This window comes from Epinephelus fuscoguttatus, linkage group LG16 (genome assembly GCF_011397635.1).
Source record: "Epinephelus fuscoguttatus linkage group LG16, E.fuscoguttatus.final_Chr_v1".
Classification (NCBI taxonomy): domain Eukaryota; kingdom Metazoa; phylum Chordata; class Actinopteri; order Perciformes; family Serranidae; genus Epinephelus; species Epinephelus fuscoguttatus.
Window position 1 is genome coordinate 32517972 of NC_064767.1, and position 24093 is coordinate 32542064.

The following is a 24093-nucleotide window of genomic DNA, read 5'->3' on the forward strand; positions in this document are numbered from 1 at the left end:
ACAGACTAACTTATTTATTTTTATTTACATTTTTATATATGTATAACCTAATTTATTTACTTAAGACTTTGTTTTATAGCCATATTTATTTATTTGTTTAGGCTTGTTTATTTATTCATATATCTATCCATACATTTGGGCTACTGTGCTCATCATGTACTGGAGAATGTGGTGTGTTTTTTATGGCCTGAGCATGATGAAACTGGGAGGTAGAATCCTTTTGCTGCTTTAGTATTGATTACCCATAGTTTGTTAGATTGCGTGTGTATTCATGCACTCATGCATTTATGATATATCATGACAATCAATTATCAGGTTCTTTCTGAGTGGTTTTCAGATATTGAGCCTCAGAGTTTTCACATCTTATATCGTAAAACTGACATTCTCTATTATTCATCATCATAACTGGAGCCCTAGAGATAGCCTAAATATTTTATATTAATATCCTATAACATTTTAAGTTATAGATTTTCTAATTTTCTAGCACAAGGCTTGCCAGTAAAACCTACAATATATGCTGATTTTTTCCTTGGAATTATAAGGTTCCATTTTTTAGACAGTTAACACTCTTTGTTATAATACCCAAAATCAGTTGTAGTACACAAGCCACAAGCTACGTTTGTGGTGTTCAAGCCAACATGAACAGTTAGAAGTTGAAAGATGCAAAGAATCAAGACCTTTGACAGTTTCCTGCACCTGCAGTTAACTAACCGGTTTTATGACTGGCGCTCATTCGTTAACAACCAAATCCATGCCGGCCCACGCTCTTCTTCTGCATCACCGTCACCCCTGTTGGTCAGTAACACAAACATTTTGGGGACATGATTCGGTAGCCTAATTAAAAATATCCATCCAGCTTGGTGATGTTTTGCTGCTGCCCCTGTCCACAGGACATTGCTTAGCTTCTATAGTGGTAGTCCTGCTGGCTTCTACATGCTGACTACCATCTACTGTAGGTAACGTTATATATTATGGATAAGTACCTCATACAACCCCACTTTAAAAGATCTGAAGTATCCCTTTAAATGTAGTCACAAACAGTGAGACAACACAGAGGCAGAACCCGACTGGTTTCACATTCTGAGCACTGACTGGCTTCACAGATCAACCCTTAATGATATAAGTTAGAGGGTCACTTGGTGGGATAGAACTTTTTTATTCCAAATTAAATGGCCATTGATGTATTAATGTAAAAACGAACTGCAAACATCAAGAATCATTGGATGTGAAGTATTTACAAAGCCTTATGATTCTTATGTCAGTACTGTATATGTAGTATCTGTGCTTGTGAGTGTGTTTCTTCATTTTGTTTGTACTGCACTGTACATGTGTGAATGTGTGTTGCAGTGAGACAGATGACAGCAGCAGTATACCGATGGCTGAGAGGGCAGAGGTCAGCCCTACAGCCAGGAAACCCTCCATCCACCTCACCCTGCCTGACTTCCAAGACGCCTCCACTGGTCTGCTCCCTCACTGGTTAAAGCCTTTCTACATGTTTGGATTGCAGCATACTGAACTGATTGGCATATTTTAAATTAAACACATCCTCCCTTTTCTCTGGTGTTGTGTAAATACCAGTGAGGAAGGTGAGTGTGTCGGTCAGAGTTTGACCTTTTGAGGATTAAAGCTATGTTTGCCTGAAACATTAAATATCAGTGATCTGACTCACCTCTACACCTGTGAGTCGTGCAAGGTCAGGGGTCGGTTCGATTGCCATCCAGTCTCAGGAAATCTATTGATGTTCTGAAAATGAACAGAGAATTAAAGTCATGTTTGTTTTTCTCAGAATGGCTCTCTTCTGTCATTGCATATTTTCTGATGGCAAATGAACAAATGATCTTTGTTACATTGGCCTATTTGAAGGCCTCTGAATTCAATTTAAATGTTTCTACTACATATTTGGTACAAAACATTGTTTACATGTGCTTATCATTCAGTATCTGTAACCTATTAAAGTGTTCATTGTGTTTCAGTGTAATCACTTTGCCAAGCAGGATAGGATTTCCTTCTGTTGATTAAAAAGGTACAGTAATTTTCAGCTCTAATGGTTACCATTTCTTATCCCTTCACTTCCCCTCACAGGTTCGCTGAGCCCTTCATCAGTTGCAGTATCTCGTCTGGAAGCAGCACTCTCTGAGGTGTCGGACCTAAGCTCAACCCGTCGCCAAGGGCCCACCTATATCTGGACCACCCTGGAACGCATTTGGCTGCAGGCTGGTATGACAACAACTCAACTATAACAACATTTTTTCAGGCCTTTGGGTTTGAATCTCTTGTAAAATTGGATTTTATATTTTTTTCTGTTAACAGGATTTTTTTTCTCACTTTTGTTTGTGGTGCAAGTCAGCCAGCTGCCATGCAAAAAATTGACTATGCGGAAATGTTTGTCTGACAGCTGGCAATCAGGTTTCAAGGTTTTGTGTTTTCCAGTGTTAGTAAGCCTTTTGAATGATAATCATATTGGCAAGTGCAAAATAGACAATACAGTGAAGTCAGACAATTAAAGCTTTCCAGTTCTTCACTTTTTATCTAACATTTTGCAGCAATAAATATCTTACAAGACTAACAGTCTAGAGCCATGCTAGCAACTGTATACTGAACCACACTATGAGCTGAATACAAAATCAGCATGCTAACATGCTTATATTGACAGTGCTATGAAGCCAAATTTGTCATGCAGGTATAATGTTTGCCATGTTGACCACATTAGTTTAGCATAATTGCATGCAGTAAAAACAAAATGCAGCTGAGGCTGATGGTAATGCTGTTACTTGTGAGAGGGAACATATGGTGTACCTCAGGGATCAATCCTTAGACCACACCTATCTATGGTTTAGCATAGTGAATTGATCAATTATATCCAGACAGTTATGGCCTCAGTAAGGATGGAAACTCAAACAAACGCAGAAGTGCAGAAAACTGCATTTCCTTTAATGGCCACTTGTGGCCAGCACCAAAAGCATAAAGCGCAATCCCCATAGACCCCCCATATTAAAATGGCCAGCTTTACAGTGGAAATAAACATGTTTACAGCCCGGTACAAAAAACAGTTTGAGTCCCTATAGCTATTTTTTCCTGTTCATGACAACTTTATGGGAGTGAATTTTTATGTAACACACCTGTTTAAATTTTATTAAGGCTTAAAGTTATGTATAATTAAGAGCATGGATGCTTTGAGTGACAGGTGGGCGCCATCTGTTGATAAAAGGCTACCACAGTGACACAAGGGTTAGATGACGTAACCATGCCATAAAACCCAGATTCACAAACCAGTGGGTGACATCACGGATGCAAAGTTCATTATTTTGTACAGTCTATGACACAGATCGAACTAGATTAAAAATAACAATATCAGATGGCAACTTTTGAATGAGTATCTTCTCCACACAGCCTGTGCTGTGCAGATGCTACTGTGTGACTGTCTTACACAGCTTACTGACCTGCTTACAAGCTCAGTTGAATCTCAATCTCTCTGGGGAGTGAGATATCGTTTATTCACTTGGCACAACGTGAGCGCACATTTTATCACGTTTTGAGCACTGCAGTCAGAGAAATTCACTTCGGGTCACCTATATATGAAAGGCATGAAAACCCTGCAGCATAAGGGATGTAGATATTGAGGTGTCTGCTCATCAGATGTAGATATAAAACAAAACAATTTTTGCTGGAGATGATAAAGTTGTTACTGTGTGAAACAACGTAATTTAATGTGATTACTGCAGCCATTTTCTGTCTACACATACAACAGTATACAAAGACATGTTTAACAATTTAGTGGGTAGAACCATTTCAGCCCCGATAAAGACTGCATACCTTATGCTGGAATGTGCGCTGTACCTGCATACATGTAGCCACTGTTCTATTAAGGGCAGAATGGCAGTGATGCATACCGCTATTACTTCCACCCCTTCAGCCTCAGTCTGCCTGTGGTGCCTGAGTTTACAGGAGAGCAGAGCATTAGCAGGAAATGAAGGGAGAGGAGTGCAGAGATGCTCCACACAAATAAACACTCCATCCTTCCACTCAGCTGGAGTGGATGAGGCATGAGAATGGGAACGGGAATCCATACAGTGGCCGAGCAAAAGCAGTGATGCAACCAGCATACCAGCGTGTAATAGCACAGGATGGGATGGTTGGAGGGGCTTTGGGGTTGTGTCCCCTGTGGCCTACTGTAATTCGAAGGTTATTTTCTACGTCTAACCTTTGAACTTTGCGATTCCTCTGCTGAGAACAGGCAAAATAGAATCCGCTTGCTGCTGATTTAAACTAAATTACGTGTGTGTGTGTGTGTGTGTGTGTACGATGAGCGCAGGGGTGGGTCTCTAAACTCTGAGCCAGTTGTACCCCCCTCTCTCCTTCCCAGCATTCCTCTTCTCAGCAGTCACTTCCTCTCACAATCTCACATCTTCATTGGCCACACAGGGGAAAAAAACTGGTAGACTTAGCCATATGTAACCTTACAAACACACACATATACCTGCAAACATATAGATGGGCTGCAAGCACTGAAATAATATTTTTCTCTGGGAGCTCAGGTGAGGAGCAGGAAAAGGCCTTACATAACCAGGGAGCATTCACTGAGTCCTTTTTCCCCGAAGTAGAGCTATGAAAAGGAACCCTGAGGCTGGGAAATGGCTCTTTTTCATCTCGCCGAGGTAGCATGCATGCACTAAGTATTTCCCATCTGTGCATCTATGAGACACAGGTAAACAAACAAAACATCCACTACCAAACACACACATGGGTTCACACTGCGCTCAGGAGCAGACGGCGTGTGCAATATATTTATGCAACACAGTTCACTATCTCTCTCTGTAACACACGCACACTGACTGCTGTCAGAGCTGAAGACTTTCTTTCTCAGGGTTTCTCTGAGTGTTGACCCAGCGTCCACTCAGGAGGATGATTGACAGCTCCCTGCGTCAGCATCCCGTCCTGATATTGGTCTGCCCCAGTCCCAGGGGCGGACCCTCTGGTCAGCTCTGTGTCCAAGTCTTATTGGACGATGACTTGCATGTAGGCGTGATTGAGTGTGCGTGTGTGTGTAGGGGTGTGTGTGTGTGTGTGTGTGTGTGTGTGTGGGTGTGTGTGTGTGTGTGCCTGGGGTCTGTCCTCATCTTCCCAGCGGCAGCAAAGAAAGGAGGCAGGCAGTGTTAGTATGCGATGGCCATATTTAGGCAAGACTTTCATGACTTCCCAGGCACTTCATTGCACCCACTCTCTCTTTCACACTGTCTTTGTGTGTGTGTGTGTGTGTGTGTGTGTGTGTGTGTGTGTGTGTGTGTGTGTGTGTGTGTGTGTGTGTGTGTTGGGGGTCCATCCAAGAGCAGTGTTTTGTGTTTGTATTTGAGTGCTGTACAGTTTACATTAACATAATGCTGCTGAACTCACAGTTAAGTCTCTCTCACATGTCACTGATGGGATGAATATATTTCTGTCCTTTCCTTCTCTCTCTGATCCTTCCTCCATCTTTCCTTCATCTCTTATTTTCTCACCCCCTTTTCCTTCCTTTGACTCCCTTTTCCTCTCCTTCCTTGCTTTCTATCCTTCTTCACCTCTTATTATCCTGCTTCATCCTCCCTGCATCACTCTCTTTCCTTTCTCCCTCCTGTACCTCCTCTTTCTTTTCTCCTCCTTCTCCATCTTCTCCTTCAGGGGAGTTGTTCATGGCGGACGGTCGGCTAAAGGAAGCCCAGTTCTGCATATCCGAGGCCAGCTCACTCTTCCCCAACTCGTACTCGGTGCTGCTGCAGCGGGGCTGCCTGGCCGAGCTCCGGGGCCAACTGGACGAAGCCAAAGGCCTGTACGACGAGGCCCTGGCCATCCATCCCACAGGAGAGCGCATTCTTGTGCACATGGTGAGAGACAGCTAAATCTTTAGAGGCTGCTAAATTAAATTTAATGTAACATTCTGCTCAGTGGTCATTGTGCTCATACTGACCCATCCACAACATGCGTGAATACACTGACACATTTTAATTGATTTACTTGAGTCTATTAAATTACCGTTGAATTCTGAACATGGGCATACACACATCCGTGCATACAATTTTAATGCTTTACTTGAGTTCACTAAATTACATTACAGTGTATTTGGCTCAAGAACCTCAGAATTGCGTCAGGCTCACACACGCAGTCATGTAGGAATGCAAACAAAATTGAGTGTTTTCTGAAATCTACAAAATTAAATCAGAACTTAGAAAAAATAATATTCTGTCAGCTCTTTGTAACTGCACACAAACACAGTGCTGGGGGAAGTCCAGCACTGTGTTTGTGTGCAGAAAAAAAACACAGTGCTGGAGGAAGTCCTCGGTCAGTTACTTAAGTAAAAGTAGCAAATCTACAGTGTAGAAATTCTGTTACAAGTAATCTAGCACTCAAAATTGTACTCAGTAAAAGTACAAAAGTGTTGGCATCAACATATGCTAAAGTACCAAAAGTAAAAGTACTCATTATGCAAAATGTCCCATCCCAGAATAATATATATTAAATTACTGAATTATAATTATTGATGCATATGCTGTTGACATAAAATTGAATTACTAATGTAAAATGTTTCAAAACTGTCGTGGAGTACAGTATTTGAATAAATGTTGGTTACATTCCAGCACTGCACAAACAGTGCACACAAACAGTGCACACACACATACGCGCGCGCACGCACGCGCACACACACACACACACTCACACACACACACACACACACAGCCAGTTGGGCTAATGATGTCATCCCATGAAATCTTTGTCTTTTCATGCCAAGTGATTGCATCTCAGCAGGTTAAAATCTGGCATCTTAAGACATCAATGACATCCCAAAGTCCCACAGTCTTATTGCATAAAAATAATATAAAAGAAAAGAGAAGTGGTCTACTGCACTAGTCTTTCCTAGAAAAGATAGTAAAGGTGACTGCTCCCAGTTTTTACTGCAGTAAAAACTTAATAAATACCTAAACACCTATCCTAATTTTAAACAGTATAATACAGACTAAACAAGTTCATGAATAAATCATACAGACAACAATGTCTTTGCTTTGAAAGGATTCAGCAATCAATACCAGCTGGAATATCTGTGATTCTTCATCACAGCATTAATGTATCCTGGCATGTTTAATCAATATCTAATCAATACCTCATTAGGCTGAATCAGGTGTGTTGGCAGAGCTGAACAGATCTCTCCTTTCTGAAAAGGCTGTGCACTAAGTTGACCTCAAATAATCAACTATACTGTATACAGCAGTGTTGATCCATCCTGAGAAGACAGCAATATTAGCAGATGACATTTGTGGTTTTTTTGTGTAATTCAACAGAAATGACGATGCTATGTGGCTAATAGTAGCTTGCTACATGGAGGTAGTTATGGCAGCAACTTATAATCAATGCTGTTTTTGAAATGAACAAATTCCTTCTGTTTTCAAAAGGCTATATAGAGTGAGTTAGCCTCGTATACTGGTGACAAAGGTACTCAGGCATTTCAAGCTGTACCAATGGTACATAATGGTATGCATTCTGGTCTCCTTAGGACCTGATCACACAGAAAGCGTTTTAGTTGTTGGATTCAGCTTTTTGTAATTGTTTTAAATGAGAATGAAGAGTTTTGCTCGCAGTGTTTGCATTGTGACGCGCCTCACGTCTCTGAGCTCTAAGCACCTGCCATTTTTGCCAAAGCGTTCAATTTGAAAAAAACTTAAATTCAGAGCGGGAAAACTCCCCATGTCATCTCTTTTTTTGCCATGGTCACAACAGCAAGTTTACATTTGGTAAACAATGGAGGAGAAACTGGTGGTAGCAGTTGCTGGATACCCAGAGCTATACGGCCCGACAATAGACAGCAGATTGTCAAGCTGCCCCTGAGTCATTCTACAATATGCCTGGAAACAGTCGTCATCGAGGCGAAGCTCCTGGACCAACAGGTGCTCCCCTTGATCCACCCTCTTTTTTAGTGTCTCATGTACATACACAGATCTCCGTTTCCCTGTGCCCAACAGACTATTTGCTGACAGCCTCTCACTCTCAACCAGAGCTAGAGCAAGTACCCTCTGCCTGAACATTTGAGGAACTAGATACTAATTACTGTGAAATAACCCCCACCAGTGTTGTGAATGTTGTGTGGATGGATGAAATCAGTTTCAAAACAATATAACACTATGTACAGTATAAATTCAATGTTTGTTATTTTGCCGTTTACTTGTATGTGCTACCTTAATGTCTGATATCAGCTGAGTGTAAGATCACGTCAGTTGTTGCCAGATCTCGCAAGAGTATGTTGATAAAACAGAGACATGTCTCAAGCAAAGTTAATTGTCTCCTGATTTGTCTGTCTGAAAAACATGCCATTTTGGTGTCAGAATGTGTAGAAGGCTTGGGGTTTGTGGAAAATGGGTCCAATATTTACTTCAGTGACCATGGGGCTCAGGAAATGGTCATAACCTGTACTCATATTGACTTTTCCCATTGGAATACATCCACTTAGTACTGCTGCTAGTCTCCTAAAGGGGCCTGGCAGTGGCAATACCCATGTGACACATATACAGGAAATTAATCTTAAGTGGGCTGTCTCAGTTTATCAACAGACTGTGGTTGTATGATAAAGAATAAACAGAAAGGTTAGCTGATAAAATTAGTATTTTTTTCATTTAATTCAGCAGAAAGGTTTAAGCTAGCTTGCTATTAGCTGCTAATATTAGCTCTCAATTTGGCAGTAGTGATGGCAGCTACTCTTTTCTCCCATGTGCCTTGCTGTACTGTCAGTGTCAGGATCATGGTCATTATAGTCTTAAAGGAGCTGCATGTAAGAAATCTAAAGGAAATAGTCGTAAAATCCTCCTAATATGTCACAGAGACTTAGGAATAATGCGGACACGACTCGTGGCAGTATTTTGAATTTGAGTGCAGTAACCGTTTTGGCCACATTCTTACATACAGCGCCTTTAATTATCACATCATGGCTCCGTCATATTCTGAGATGTGTTGACTTGTTGTGGGCAAAACTTCAAATTTCATAAAATAGAAACAAACAGAGTTTGGTCCATAACCAACAAATTACAAATACTGCTCAAAGACTTCCTTTCTCTCTCCTGATCACTCCCCCACATTTCTTTCATCTCAGCAGATCCTCTCTCTCTCACTTTCGCACTAGAAAGATCCTCTCTCGCCCACTTCCACCCACTGCCTCACTCAGGCTCTCTCCCAGTCTGTCTTCCAGATGATCCACTGGATTAACCACAGCCACTCTGACTTTTGAACTCTCTCTGTTGTCATGGTGAAAGGACCAGAGAGGGATATTCCTAAAGCCAAGGCTCACACCGCCCGACACATGCTCACACACACAAATGCACCAATGTCTGTGGTCTCCATAGTGACCATAGATGTGTTGGTTGATATCTCTTTGACTTGAGTACTGGCCACCTTGTGACCACATAAGGCTAATGCTTCTGCTCCTAATGTGCACTTTAGTGTGGATGTGTGTATCCGTGTATCTGTGTGTGTGTGTATGTGTGGAAGTGCAGTCCCATTGGGATGGACAGAGGTACGTGTCTCTTCCATATTTGGCCTGTGGGAGAACCAATCCCAGGGGGTGAAAAGTTGAAACAAAGCCAGCTGGCAGTGTCCTACTCTGGGTCTCTTACAGGGCAGATGTGTTCTCAGTCTGAAAGTGTGAGTGTGTGTATGTGCATGTGTTGTGTTTGTGCCTTCCTCTGTGGATTTGGCGCATATGGACCTTTTTTTTTTCTTTTTTGACTTTGTTGAACCTGGATTATGGTCCATGTTGTAGTAGGCACTAATAGACTCAAATACAAAAAAACGCTGCTATCTAGAGTACTATTTGTTGTGGATTAAACAGTATATTAGGCATGCTAATGGAGCAATGTGGTAAATACTTCATTGCATTGTGATGGAGCCTAAGTGGGACAGTGTGTGGGACATTTTTATTTGGAGCGCTACCCATTTTTCTGGCTTGCATCAGCCTGCCAGAATACAACCTACAGTTGCTGCTACTCTGTGGCTCTGGATTCATGCATTTATTTTTATACTGTATCTGCCGTGGACACTTTGTGTGCCGGTGGCCCATTTATTCTGCTCTGCCTTAAGGGGAATTCTGATGATATTCTTGGTTGGTATTCTTACACTTGAGCTATTATTCTGCAAAAGTACATACTGTACTTTCCTTGAATGTCCTTAAGATCTTTTTTTTTTGTTATTAGGGCTACACATAAAAGAGGATGTACTCCTGCTGTGGCTTGCAATGAAATCCTCCTGATTTTCTTTGTGGAGTATTTTTTATGGACACACATTATTATGAGACAATATCAACAATCTTAAGCCTCAAGGGCTTTAAAAAAAGGACATGTTATTCAGATTTTTATTTGGGCATGTTGCCTTTATTCAGTAGTTTACAATGTAGATATAGACAGGAAATATATACAGATAAAGATATAAGTATATTATGTATAAATATAGGTTTGATATGCAACAAAGGTCTCAGAGTCCACATTGTAGTAATTTGGTATGCATCTTAACTACTACGCCACTGCCATTTTTACAGGACCTTGAATGCAACAATTATGTTGCATTATTCAACAATTATAGCAACTGATTACAAAGATTTCATAATAAATAAGGGATAATGCCTTTGAGTTGTCCATTATTAGGAATTAATGCTAACAGGGAGGTGCGAACCATCCGACATGCAGCGGAGGCCATTCATTCCTGGTAATGGACAACTCAAAGGGCATTATCCAACTCATACCATGCTCACTTGCCAGAAAGAAAAAAAAACTATTCATATATATTACTTTGTACATTTTGCAATCAAAATTAAACATTTTTATCAAGCCATATTTGGTTTCCCTGTTAACACCGTAGGGTTTACCTAATAACTGGAACAATCATTACGGCCCAATAAGGTTCTTATGCAATGGAAATGTTGTTCAGTACTCCAGTAAATAGGACGTAACCTTTGTTACGACTTGGCAGCGGGAGATACTTCAAGTCTGCTCAGCTCATAGAGCCCTTTGGCTCAGCTGTGAGCCAGAAGGCTAATGTTATGCTCACAAGGCAATAACATTACGTATGGTTCATAAACAGGAAATATAACATGACAGTATCTTTAACAACAAGACTGGTTAGCTATCCAGCCAAGTCACTGTCCCCAATTCAATGTCAATATTTTCAGAAATGAATGATACCCTAGGTGTAGTGTTACTGTCAGCCGCAGCGTGAAGTAGGGAGTTGAATAGCAAATTTGATGTGAGATGATCTCTGATGTGATTCAAAGTATCAGTGAGTTCAGAAGGCCAGTGTACTTCTTGCAGCTTGTGTGTTACGGTCTTCGTCCTGTAGTGTTCTGAGGATTAGGCACTGACGACTACGCTCAGAGTTGGAAATAAACTGTAAACATAAACAATAACGATCTAACATCCCAACTACAACAGCGCTGTATATCCATGCTTGGCGAGATGACGTTCTATAGGCTCATTTAGCTACTCGTTGGCAACAGACACGAGTGGAGTATTTACAGACGTATTTTATGTCGTAAAACAAAACATGAAAATCTCTTAAGCTTTTGTTAACCACACACCTTATTTCAGGCATCTAACCAAAAAATGCATTCAAAACCCATTGACATCAAGATGAGGGAACCAGGAGTGCACACATGCTAACTCATTTCCACATTGTAGGACTCATTCCTTGGGCACCCTACAACTCTAGATAATCCACAGTACTTGTTGCAAGCAGTTTCATGGAGGAACTGTTTTCTTTTAACCAAACTACATCCACCAACCGAATCACTGCAAAGCAAGCATGGACTAATGGACGAGAGAGTGCTTGTGACAGCGGTGCTAGGTGAGCTAGCAGTAGAAGCACACTTCCTTCTGCGAGGTGATACATGTTGGCAGGTGTAGTTTAGTTGAAAGGAAAATAGTTTCTACCAGGAACTTTCCATTATATTCTAAAGAAAGGCAGACATCCCCTGAGCCAATATCTCCAACACTCGGCAACCAAAACAATCGGGATTGATACATAGCACTACAGGTAAGAGGGAAAACATGTATTTTTGATTTAAGGTTGAACAATCACGTTATTTTTAAACATGTAGCGTCTTTTATAGCCATTGTAAAGGAATTGCATGTTGCTTCATCATTAGTCAGTATTGTTAGCTGCCTGCCCATGAAACCACAACACAAAAAAAGTATTTTTTAAAGCTTTCCCTACAATACTTGATTATCTACTTAAAAATCCAATTTCCTCTGAACTGAATAGTTTAACATTCTTGGAAACATGTTTATTAGCTCACTTGCTGAGAGTTAGATGAGAATATCTATACCAGTCATGACTGTGCGCCGCAAGACGATTAGCCTGCTGCTAGCTCTTTTAATACAGTGGGCATTGTTTTTTTTTTCTTTTTTGCCCTTGACAACCAAATTTCTTGTAGATTTTAGAGCATTTTTGACTGACATCGACAACTACATTTACTCCCATACAAGCAGAACAAGTATTGAAGCAAAGGGTTTTTTTCTTTTTGAGGTTTATGCACAGCATCACCCAAGCCAACCAGAGTGGAGGGAAGTCGTAATTTTCTCCACAGTCGCCACAGCAGATGAGGAAAGGGAAATGTGAGTAAGGGAAACCCATAACTGGAAGCCATACAGAAGCTCAGCAGCCCCTGCGGTGTGGTTCATAATAACACAGCACCACCATCTTCCCTTATTCACCGCACACCACTTTACTCACTCCACCTCTACATATTAGCATCAACCGTGGCCACATGGTCTTTGAGTGTGTGTGTGTGTGTGTGTGTGTGTGCGTGAGGGAGAGAGAAATGCAGTGATCAGACAGTGACTCACCGCTCTGGTCAGCTGCTGGTTTCAGAGTATTTTTGGATGAATAAGGGTGTGGTAGTTAGGGGAAACCAGTATAGGACATTGGCATGCTGTATATGTGTGTGTGTGTGTGTGTGTGTGTGTGCGTGTGCGTGTGTGTGTGTGTGTGCGTGTGTGTGTGTGTGTGTGTAAGATGCTAATGTGTGCTAATGGTTAGCAACAGATTTATAGTTTAATGTCACTGACCGGTTGTTTTAGTCCACAAGCGTCTATTTTGTTCATCTATCACGGTATTAGCAGTGTCAGCCTTTACACATTTGTCTGTCTGTACTATTAACCTCATTATGGTAAGTGTTTGGTTGATGTGTGTGTATGTGTGGCATGTGGTGCATGTGTATGTGTGTGTGTGTGTGTGTTCTGATGGGTAGCTGATCCTGAAACACGGCCCAACCTGGCTTCCGGCGATGGCATGAAATGAATCTGACCCACTCCCAACATCCTCCACATCTCATCCCTCCTGTTCTGTAGCCGAGCCTGCTCTGAGTCAGCCTCACACACACACACACACACGCACACACTTAACACACACACTCTTTACTTTTCCTCCTCTCCCACAGAAGCATATTCATACACTGCTTCACATATGCATGTATACTCTCAAGGACGAGGACTTATGCTCACTGAATTAATCGCGTTCCAATTATCAAATGCCCCCCATCTCTCTCTCTCTCTCTGTCTGTCTGTCTTTTTCTGTTTCTCTCTGTCTCTCTCTCTCTCCTCCCTGTGTGGATGGGGGTGGTTGTCAGCTGATTAGATAATGCAAATACATTATTTATAACACTTTGCACGTTCTTGCCGCTTTATGGGATTGCCTAGCAACCAGGGAAATATATTCTATTGAGCAGGACCTCTGATAACCACGGAGAGAGAGAGAAGGAGTGTGTGTGTGTGTGTGTGTGAGAGAGAGAGAGAGAGAGAGAGAGAGAGAGAGAGAGAGAGAGCAAGGAAGAAGAAAATCGGGGGGGGGGGGGCAAACAGAGAGACAATTGGGAGTTGGCTGGTGCCTCCGTTGCTATGTATGGCTCATCTGGGCTCACTTATTTTTTCCGTTTTCTTTAACACCTCTCTCCTTTTTTCTCTCCATCCCCCTCTCTCACTATTCATTGTTCCCAGTTTAGCTCTTTCTCACTCGCTCACACTCTTGTCTTTCCTTGCTTTCTTCCTTTTTCTTTCCTGTGGCTCCTGTATCGCCCCTTTCTTTCATTCCCTCGTCCTGCTTCTTCCCCTTCCTGTTGCTATATCCCCTTGTGTGTGTACAAGTATGTGTGTCATGCTGTGTTTTATACTGTTGTATATTTATATAGCTGCTGTAATCTGAAGAGACATAAGAATGTACTTTGCAATTCAGGACTTGATTCTAGATGCATTGCATATGCTACTTCTTTTCTCTCACACGCACCACAGCAATAGGTATACATACAAATTATTTTTTGACATGTAAACATGCCATCCAGGTGCGTTAGATGGTTGAGATACTTAACATGTCAGCATTGTCTTTATCATATGCTGACAAAAACATAACATACAAGAAAATGTTAGCATTGTACATTCCTGCAAACTATACATTTCATATGTATCATTTCAACATTTCAACATTTTAACAACAAAACCATAGTGATGTAGCAAGGTTTTGTTTCCAGCTGCTTTTTAGTTACCATCGCTGCTTTGCTGCAGGAATAGTGCCACAAAAAGTGGTTGTGTTATACCAAGACATTGCTGTGTTTCCAATGGCAATGGTGCCCTCAAAGCTGGGTATTTTAAGCCAAAACAAATGTATACTAACCAAAACCCAGTGTTTTTTGTCCCTAAACCTATCCACATGTTAACCACAGTGTTGTTGAAATGTAAAGTTTCAACATTTCCACTACTTAATAACATGTAAATGTGACGTATCTGTGGTTTGCAGAAACGTACATTGCCAACATTATTCAGGCGATTGCGTTTAACATACTGTAGACACTTGTGTGTCACAGTGGTGAAGTGGTTAGCATTGTTGCCTCACAGCAAGAGGGTTCTTGGTTCCTCCTGGGGCTTCTTCCCGCAGTCCAAAGACGTGCAGGTTAGGATAACTGGTGACTCTAAATTGGCCATAGGTGTGAATGTGAGCATGAATGGTTGTCTGTCTCTATGTGTCAGCCCTATGATAGTCTGGTGACCTGTCCAGGGTGTACCCTGCCTCAATGTCAGACAGGATAGGTAGCCAGGATAGCCACCAGACTACATTGACAAAAACAGCAATTTTACTTTGCTGAACAGAGTAGTTACTGGTCTACCGCTGCCATGATTGGTTAGTGTGTATACTAGTAAGGTAAAGTGGAGAAAATATACCAAATATAGCGGGTCTTTTAAGTTGGCTAAAATACATTTTGCTGTGGTCTCGTCACATTGCCACTTAAGAAATAACTTAATATGCCTGTCAACACCTCTAAAGATCTCCAATTAACACATTGTATCTGGTGTCGGATAAGCTGTTTCCCCATTTCCAGTCTTTATGCTTAGCTAAAATAATCAGCTGCTGGTTGTGGCTTTATATTTTACAGAAACAGAATGGCATCAAGCTTCTCAAGTAACTCTCAGCAACAATGGGAGTAAGCATACTTCCAAAAAATGCCAAACTAACACTTTAGGAAATATGAGAGGGAAACTGTATGTGAATAGGTTAATAAGTAGGGAAAGTTCAAGCCAACATGACTAAAGTAAATACAGCAGCCTTGGCTCACCTCTCCCTCCCAGCTCAGACTCAACCACTGATGGGATTAAAGGTTCAGGTAAAGGCTCTCGACCTGGTTCAATGGCAGGGCATTGGGCCACTGGGTTACACTGTGTGTCTGTGAGTACTAGATGTTAGCCTACAGCGGTTTAACAGACAGCTTTTGGATGACATAACATGCCCTCTGGTTGCCATATTGTATGATTATGGATCTCATGGATTTAAACCATGCCAAGCACACACTTAACCATCTCTAGTCTAAAGCTGTTACACTTAGAATTATTTCTAACTATGAAAATACTTACACCTAACCATATTCTTATTGTTCAGTTTGTCTGGTTAGTTACAGCTCTTCAGCTCCCTCAGTAGCAAGGCTGACAACAGCAGATTGCAAGTCTAAATTTAGAGTTCAGCTGTCTCTACACTGTCTAGAAGACATTAATTTCTGGGAACTAATCCATATGACCATTTTGTCGCTGATTGATGTTGTGGTTATGTCATGTATGTATGTATGTATGTATGTTTCAAGCTAACCAGCAGTCTGGTCAATATTGGATTAATTCCATTTGGATCAACAACCAATCACACATTTGTTTAAAGCCCATACTGTAGCTTTTAATCAGTGTGCAGCTTTATGCATTAGCTGGATTTGCATCCAAGTTTTAAATAATGCAAACTATAATGAAAAGTTTTAATTCTTGCTTACGGCAGAAAAAGTTTTTGGGTAATAAAGAAGTTATCCAATAAATATTATTCCCATAAATAAATCTTTGTGGTGGCTGCTTAGCTGTAGTTGGTACGTTCAAATATTACAAAGTACTCTTTTTGTCTTTGCACAGTATGAAATATGAATATCAGCTGACACTGAAGAACAAAAACTCATTTCCCCAATGCTAATCAATTCCATAATCAAGTCTCTGTTGGGTGTGTTTGTTTGTGACATTCAGGAAGCTTTTCTCAGTCTCTTCAATCTAGCTGATGGAAATGCCCTTAATTAAGCGTTGTGTATTGTTTGCAGCGCTTCAAAAGTTTGCTTAAATGTAGCTTGAAAGATGGATGAAAACACCACTGCCCACTCGCTCGGTTTGGCTCAGCTCAGTTCAGTTGTGCTTTAATGGCACGACAAGAAACAAACCCGCGCTGCCAAGCACCATGGGATCAGCTGAGGTAGAACTGGAGACAGATGGCTGGGAGTAATTAAAGCAAAACCAATAGATACCAGTTTTATCAGTGTATTGCCAGAAACATTCGGTAGCAAACTAAATGTTCTTGAACACACATTTGGTCACTCACTTCATCTCCTATCTGCTCACTCTCCTACTCCCTCAGACATTTTGTTCCTCGCTGTGTCACTCTCAGTGATCTTTGGTTCTCATCCCAATTGGAAATCTTTCTCCTTTTTCCTGTCTGTCTTGTTCAACTTTCTCTGGAAACGGTTTGTCTCAAACTTAAAGGAATAGTACAACATTTTGGCTAATATACCCTTGCTTTTTTGCTATGGGTGAGATAAGAAGATCAATGTCAATCTCATTTCTGTGGGTTAAGTACCAAGCTGAAATCAGGATACTGTTCACCTAGCTTAGCATAAAGACTGGAGTATAGGGGGAAAGACCTAACCTGGCTCTGACTAAAATGGAAGAAGCACCTACCAAAACATCTAAAGCTGACTTACATGTTGTACTGTCTCCCAGTCTTGTCACAATAAAGGCCTTGTCTCACCAGACAATGGTGCAGTGAATCTAATCCACCTGCTTTTGCGAAATATGTGGTTCTAGAAGCTTTGTGATGTAGTAATAACTTGCAGATCTGGGGCTGGCATTATAGTGGGACAAGCTCGCACTAGTCGATGCCATGCTATTGTTCCAATGGCTCATAATTCTGAAGCCCTAAATGTCCAAAATATGCCCAATAGGACTGAAAGGCCATATGTCCGACATTATGCCAAAAACAAACCCACATCTCTCCAAAGGCATGACACCCTGCTCTGCCTCTGATTAGCTTAGCCTGATATTCTTACTCTAACCCAAACTAATATGACTCCTCATGCCTAAATCTAACCAACCCAACCAATGAAGAAAACAAATACTAGCCTATGATGTCATTCTGCATAATAATTAGCCATGTGCTTGGGAGAACATGGAGCCTATTTCCAGAGCAATTCACCTTTCTTTTCAACGTTGGACAAATGGGCCTTCAGTCCAATGGCACATTTTCGGACTACTGGGGCTCTGGAAGTATTAGCCATCAAAAACCAAGGGCAGTCTCCCACCAGTCAGTCACAAGAGCTCCTTAAGCTTCTTTCTGTTTTCTCTGTACTGTACTGTTTACTCTCCCTTTAGTTCAAAGGAATGAACATCAATTCAGTCAATGATTTAATTGAAGAGAAAAACAATCTAAGGGGTACACCAACTTCTTGCTTATTACCTGAATCACTAATGGGACAATAGATAAAAACTGTCGATTTAAAAGACATACTAACCATTGACTACTGTCTCATATCTGTCTGTTAACCATATATTTTTCGTGGGAACATTTAGTTTAACAGATGAGGTTAAGTAAAAGTGGATGGTGCAGCACAGCTAAGATACAATAGCTTCCCCTATTCTGGACATTCCAGCACTCTGTTTTCTTAAATGTCAGTACCGCTATTGATTGTTATTGGTTGACATTGTATATTTGCGAGTTTAACCTGACAGGTAAGACAGCGAGTGAACACAGACAGCCCATTGGAATAACATATGTTACTGCAAAATTTTGACATTTTAGATGCTGGTGTGACCACGCTAGCACCAAAACCTATACATCCTCGCTATACATACCAACCATTGAATGCTGTACAACCAACATTATAGCTATAGCCAGAGACCCTAAATGAAAGTAGCCTTTTGGGCTGTTGGATGAACGGTTGTTTGTCAAGAAAAAACTTTGACACATAACTTTCCCTATAAATATTAAATCATATTTTTTTATATCTCTGTTCATGTAAAGATTAAAAAAGCAAGATAATATTGTAAGATTAACATGATGTGAGATTAATCATTTCTCTCTCAAAAATAAAATGTTGACCTCCTCCTTTACAGGCAGTGTGTGCTTTCCTGTCAGCTTGTCTTGTTCGGCCTCTCCTGTGTTTCTGTCATACCACAGTATACAGTAGTGTTTATTTGATTGAGCTGCTGGCCTAGAAGGATCAACTTTTCCATGGTTACCAGCATAACTGACATGTGGCACAGATGGAAGGGTGTGAGTGCTGGTGTGTGTGTGAGTGTGTGTGTGTCTCCCAGTAGCCGGCTTGTTTATGCTAGAAACGCTGGAACAATGTAACCCCTGTGAGTCTAGAGACAACAGCACAGACAGTAAGATGTGGAAGCTAGTGGCCAAACCAGCGGCAAGGAATACATCATCCACCTCGAGCATACACCCACACACTCTCATGCATGCATATACACACACACACACTCATGTAGACACAAATGCACACACACAAGCTTGTAACCCTGTTTGCACATCCTGTGACAGGTTTTCTCCGTACCCAAGAGTTTCGATCTTCCTCTGTGTTTTCCTCACAGCAGCAATGAGGAAAAGGAGAGCGAAGGGAGGGAGGAAGAGAGAAAGAGAGAGAGAGAGAGAGAGAGTGTGTGTGTGTGTGTGTGTGTGTGTGTGTGTGTGTGTGTGCTTTTATTGAAAGTTGCATCAGAGCCCCTAGACAGCTATGTGAATTTCAGCCCAATTAATCTGGAGCTTGTGAGCAGAGACTGCATAACAAGACTCGTCTGTCTGACCTCAGGCCAGCTCAGTGTGTGTGTGTGTGTGTGTGTGTGTGATACAGATAGTCAAAGTAAGGGAGAGAATGCTGTTGTGCAAGAGAGGCTGCCTGTTGTCACCTTGAGTGTGCGTGTGACACTGTTGCTTATATATGTGTGTGTGTGTGTGTGTGTGTGTGCGGCATCTTTGTGTGTGAGACAGATTTGACTCCATGCTGTTGGTCAGTTGCGTGACAGCCTCTTCTGCTGGGCTCTCAAACACACCGCACCCCAACTGAGCCGAGTTCCAAAGAGACACAACACATTTCCACATTCACACAAAGTTCTGCATGACCTTTAACATGGTGACAACAGATATCATCCATGATATCCCTCTCAGTCTCCATATACTTCTTTTTACACACACACACACACCCTGACAGACACTTATTTATCCTATGTATCAGCTTTAACAACAATTTATTCAATTTGTATATCCATACAGTTTACATGAAATTCCAGTTACATACTTCTTATTCCCTCCTTGCATATCTTTTAATGCCACAGTCATGCATATAGAGTGTATACTGTACATACATACAGTATAAAATCAGTGAATGATGAGATTGCATGCATACCCACCACTCTCCCTGGCAGAGCCCTGGGCAGTAGTCACCCAGCACGCCACTACAAATGAAGACTAAAGAATATCATGACCTGCAAAGAAACATACCAATGTCTTTGAATGTTTTGAGCCATATAGCACAAACCGTGTAAACTAATAAGCACCAACCATTTTTATATCATTGTTAGGAGATTTTCCTGCCTCCTAACAGAGCTACAGAGTTCAATTCGTTTCAATATGTAAGAAAATACATTTACAGTTTTGAAACTTTCTCGAGACGGGTAGTGAGAAATGTTGGGCAATACCACATTTGTTAGTAATGAGTAGTGTAAGGGATTACTATTTGAAATTCAATAATTAGATCACATTTCGCTTCTCGACTTTGACAATCTGGGCGTCAGCTATTTCACTGTCTCGCTGGGAGATTCATGAATGGTGGATATCAGTTTGGTCTCTTTGAGTCTACTAGCTACTTAGCCTTTTAGCTCCAAAGTTGTCTTATGTACATGTTGTGTGTTCTTAGCTGGCTTGCTAACTTTGGCCACTGGTAAACCTACATTTTGGAATCTCTAGGTTTGGTTCAAAGTGTGTGAACATAAATCATGGTTGTATAAAGAGAGCTGCATCTGCGTTTGAGGTGGCACCCAGTTAATTTTTCATGAAAGTTGCTCAGTGGCGCATTAAGCCAAAAACGTTGCTGTGTATAAAATTACCAGGTGATTGACACTGCTTCCACATCATTGGGCCCAAAGAGCAGGTGTACTACACACTTCTACTGGCCAAGCCGGCTACTTCCAGTTTAGTGCTCATTAATTTGAATGGGGATAAAATGATTCAGTTGTGCGGCTCTAATAGACTAGGTATAGGTCTATGGTATAATATAACATCTTGGAAGTTGCAATTCCACTGTTTGGTCACTACAAAAATTGCCTTCAAAGCACGGCACACTTTACTGTGGCTAATGTTAAGCTAACTGCTGATGGTCAGTAAATGTAGGCTGGCTGCTTGTAAAGCCACAATGTCTCGTTTTCTATTTCTAAACCAGTTAAATACAGAATATGTGAGCAGTGGGTGTGGAGGCTTTAGAGTTGGTGGAAGGCACCTTTGTACTAGGCTGAGTGACGTAAGTAACTAATTAGTTTTTACTTAGATACTTTATGACTAATATTTAATAACAGTGACAGTGATTTTAGTAATTTCCCTCTGATAAATTGAATGGACAAATGTGTTTTATTGTAGCTCGGGGTCTTTTGGTTATAATAACATTGTGCTCACAGAGTTAATTGCTGAGATCTGGGAACGCACCAACATTGCTGAAAATAGGTCCAACACGGCAACAAGCCCGAGCAGTCAGACGATCGTACAGATTGAAAACAAGCCACCGGGTAGCTTAATTTGTTTTGGAAAGAAAACGAAGGCTAACAGTAAAATTACAAACTACCGGATGCTGCATGTGCAATGCGTTGCTTCTTTGACAGCTGGTTCCCAAATCACAGATTTTGCCAATAAGATTTTACTCTAACAACATAACTTTGACAAAAAAAGAGGGTACAGTGTAATCTGAAATTGATTTTCATTCTTCATATGCATTACACATTGACACTAGTCTTGACCAGTAAAACCGAACACCTTTCCCACTGTCTGAAGGTCAGAAAATTTTAAGATTTTAAGAAGCAAGGATATGCTTTGGCAAATCAGCAGTGATTTGTGTACATAATGGTAACTACATTGCACTTAAACAGTCTCTTTGACCAGCAGTCTCTCCTCCGACCCAAGCAGGTTAAATACAGCATCAGCTTTCATTACTGTGAGTGTATCTGTGTGCACAACTCATGCATCATCTCTCAGCAGAGGACTGCTCCTAATCTCACGATTTGTGGATTTTCTCCGTTCAGTTGTACAATCCCAGTTGAATATGACTCGAGTATAGTACAGTTGGCCGTTGTTGCTGTTTCTGTTGGTTTTTTTTGTGGTTCTAAACTAGTCCACAGGACAGCAGGCATTATAATCCAAGGTTTGGATTTTTTTTCTTTGCAAAAAGCCACCATCTGCTAACTTGATCTTATCATGCCATGAAAAATGTTTTAATGGTAGATATTTGGGATGAAAAAAATATTAGGGACAAGTAGCTGCAGATGAATGCAATATCACCATTCTGTCAAAGGTTTTAGCTCAGTGGAGTTAATATAGCAAGTAGATTTTCACACAAAAAAAATAAATAAATAACACTTACTTGATGAGCCTTACAATAGTATACATACGGTATATAATAATACAGACCTAAATTTCTTATATTTCCTTTGTCTTTTTCGATCTGTCCATCCAGGGGCGTCTGCTGGTGAAAACTGGGCGTGTACACCTTGGGGAGAAGGTCCTGCGTGATGCGGTTCAGGTCCACAGCACCTCCCACGAGGCGTGGAGTGGCCTGGGCGAGGCCCTGCAGTCTCGTGGTGCCAGCCAGGCCCCCGACTGCTTCTTGACAGCCCTGGAGTTGGAGGCTTCCTGCCCCATTCGGCCCTTCAACATCATCCCCAGGGAGCTTTGAGGGGCCTGGGCTGGGGTGGAGGTTTGGGTCAGGGTAAAGCTAATAGCCTGTTGATGTATAATTATACATTGGTGCAGATACACTGAAAAGCAACCTCAGGCTGCAGACCATTTTAAATACTCTGTTACCAGTGTTTTCCTACTTTCAAGACAAGCTGACATCAGCTTGTGATGGATTACTTTAGCTCCAGCTCCAGACACGCTACTGCAAACGTTAACATTACGTAGCCTACACTGCTACATGTAGCTGTATGCTAACGTCATGTTTTCTTGGTTGCTGATGTTGTTAATTTCTCCCAGTTGTCCAGTGAAGATTTTATTTTAAAAGCTTCTGGTGATCTTTCAAGGTAGAAAGTGCCCCTATTCTCTGTTATAGTCATTCCTTGGTTGCAATGACGGTGCAGATACCAAGATAAGAAAGACCTGGAAACACTACCAATCAGAGCTGACTGGGCTTTTTCAGGAGAGGAGATGCAAGAGATGGACGCTGAAATGGAGCGTTTCATGCAGAGAGTAAATACAGGTCTATTTAGGCAAATAGTATGAGGAAAATAAACTGTAGTAGAAACCCCAAATAGAGGTATGAATCTGAAAATGAGCATAACAAGTCCCCTTTAAGAAATACTCAAGCACAGAAGCCTGGTAAAACCACAAGTTCTTTTGTAGTCTTTCGCCAGAGCCAATTTCAGTGTTTCCCCGTTTCCACTCTTTATGCTAAGCTAAGCTAATCAACTCCTGGATGTAGCTTCATATTTAGCAATCAGATATGATTGTGGTATCAATATAATCATCTATCTGTCAGCAAGAAAGCGATTGGAGTGCATCTCCCAAACTTCAAAGTATTCCTTTAACAAGTATTTCTTAATTATTGTTAAATCTCAGTGAGTTTCATTGTCACCCTCTTAATTATTAGTCTAACTGTCCAAATACTATATGAGAATTCCTAAATTATCAGATGGAGAATTGCAAAAAAAAAATGTCCCTTAATGTTGCATATTTACACACAAAACAGTGACAGTAATATTGGATATTAATACTGTGTGTGTGAAGGAAGAGCAACAGAGGCAGATTTCAGAGCAGTGTAAAGATAGAATCATGTTTATAAATGTCAGTACTGTAAGGATGTACATCTCCTATGGAGTTATAAGCACAGAAGTAATAACTCTTTTGCAATTTGTGACAAATGAGTAATATTTTAAATAATCAGAATTATCAGGCAACAGTTTATTGGTTCATAAATCACAGAGATGTGCTGGTTACATCTTCAGATAGAATGTATGTTATGTAGAAATGCAGATACATAGATTATGTGTAGGCTGTCAGTTACAACAGCAGCTCCACTTCATCTTTATTTTAGCCCTTGATGTATTTTTGATGATCATGTTGATTGACGCAGCTTTCATGTACACACACCCTCTCATCTTCAAATGAGAGCTCATACATTTTCTAGCAAGGACAATCACATATCATTCAATATGTCTTCATTATTTATGTGTGTGCCTGTGTGTTTTCATGCAGTATGTCTTCTTATTGTGTAACTTCATGTATGTGTGTTTGTTTTAAACCGTCCCTCTGGGGTGTTATCAGTCCCTA

General features: G+C 41.0%; 1 protein-coding gene across 2 annotated transcripts in view; it reads left to right on the forward strand.

Moving 5' to 3' along the window:
• The window catches only part of ttc7a (tetratricopeptide repeat domain 7A), a 71270-nt gene extending 47177 nt beyond the window's left edge, over window positions 1-24093 (forward strand). For both annotated transcript variants that reach the window (XM_049600381.1, XM_049600382.1), the window contains exons 18-21: window positions 1348-1460; window positions 2083-2217; window positions 5656-5858; window positions 22283-24093. In XM_049600381.1, the coding sequence (XP_049456338.1) occupies window positions 1348-1460; window positions 2083-2217; window positions 5656-5858; window positions 22283-22501 (670 nt within the window). In that variant the 3' untranslated portion in view covers window positions 22502-24093. The remainder of the gene's footprint in view (window positions 1-1347; window positions 1461-2082; window positions 2218-5655; window positions 5859-22282) is intronic.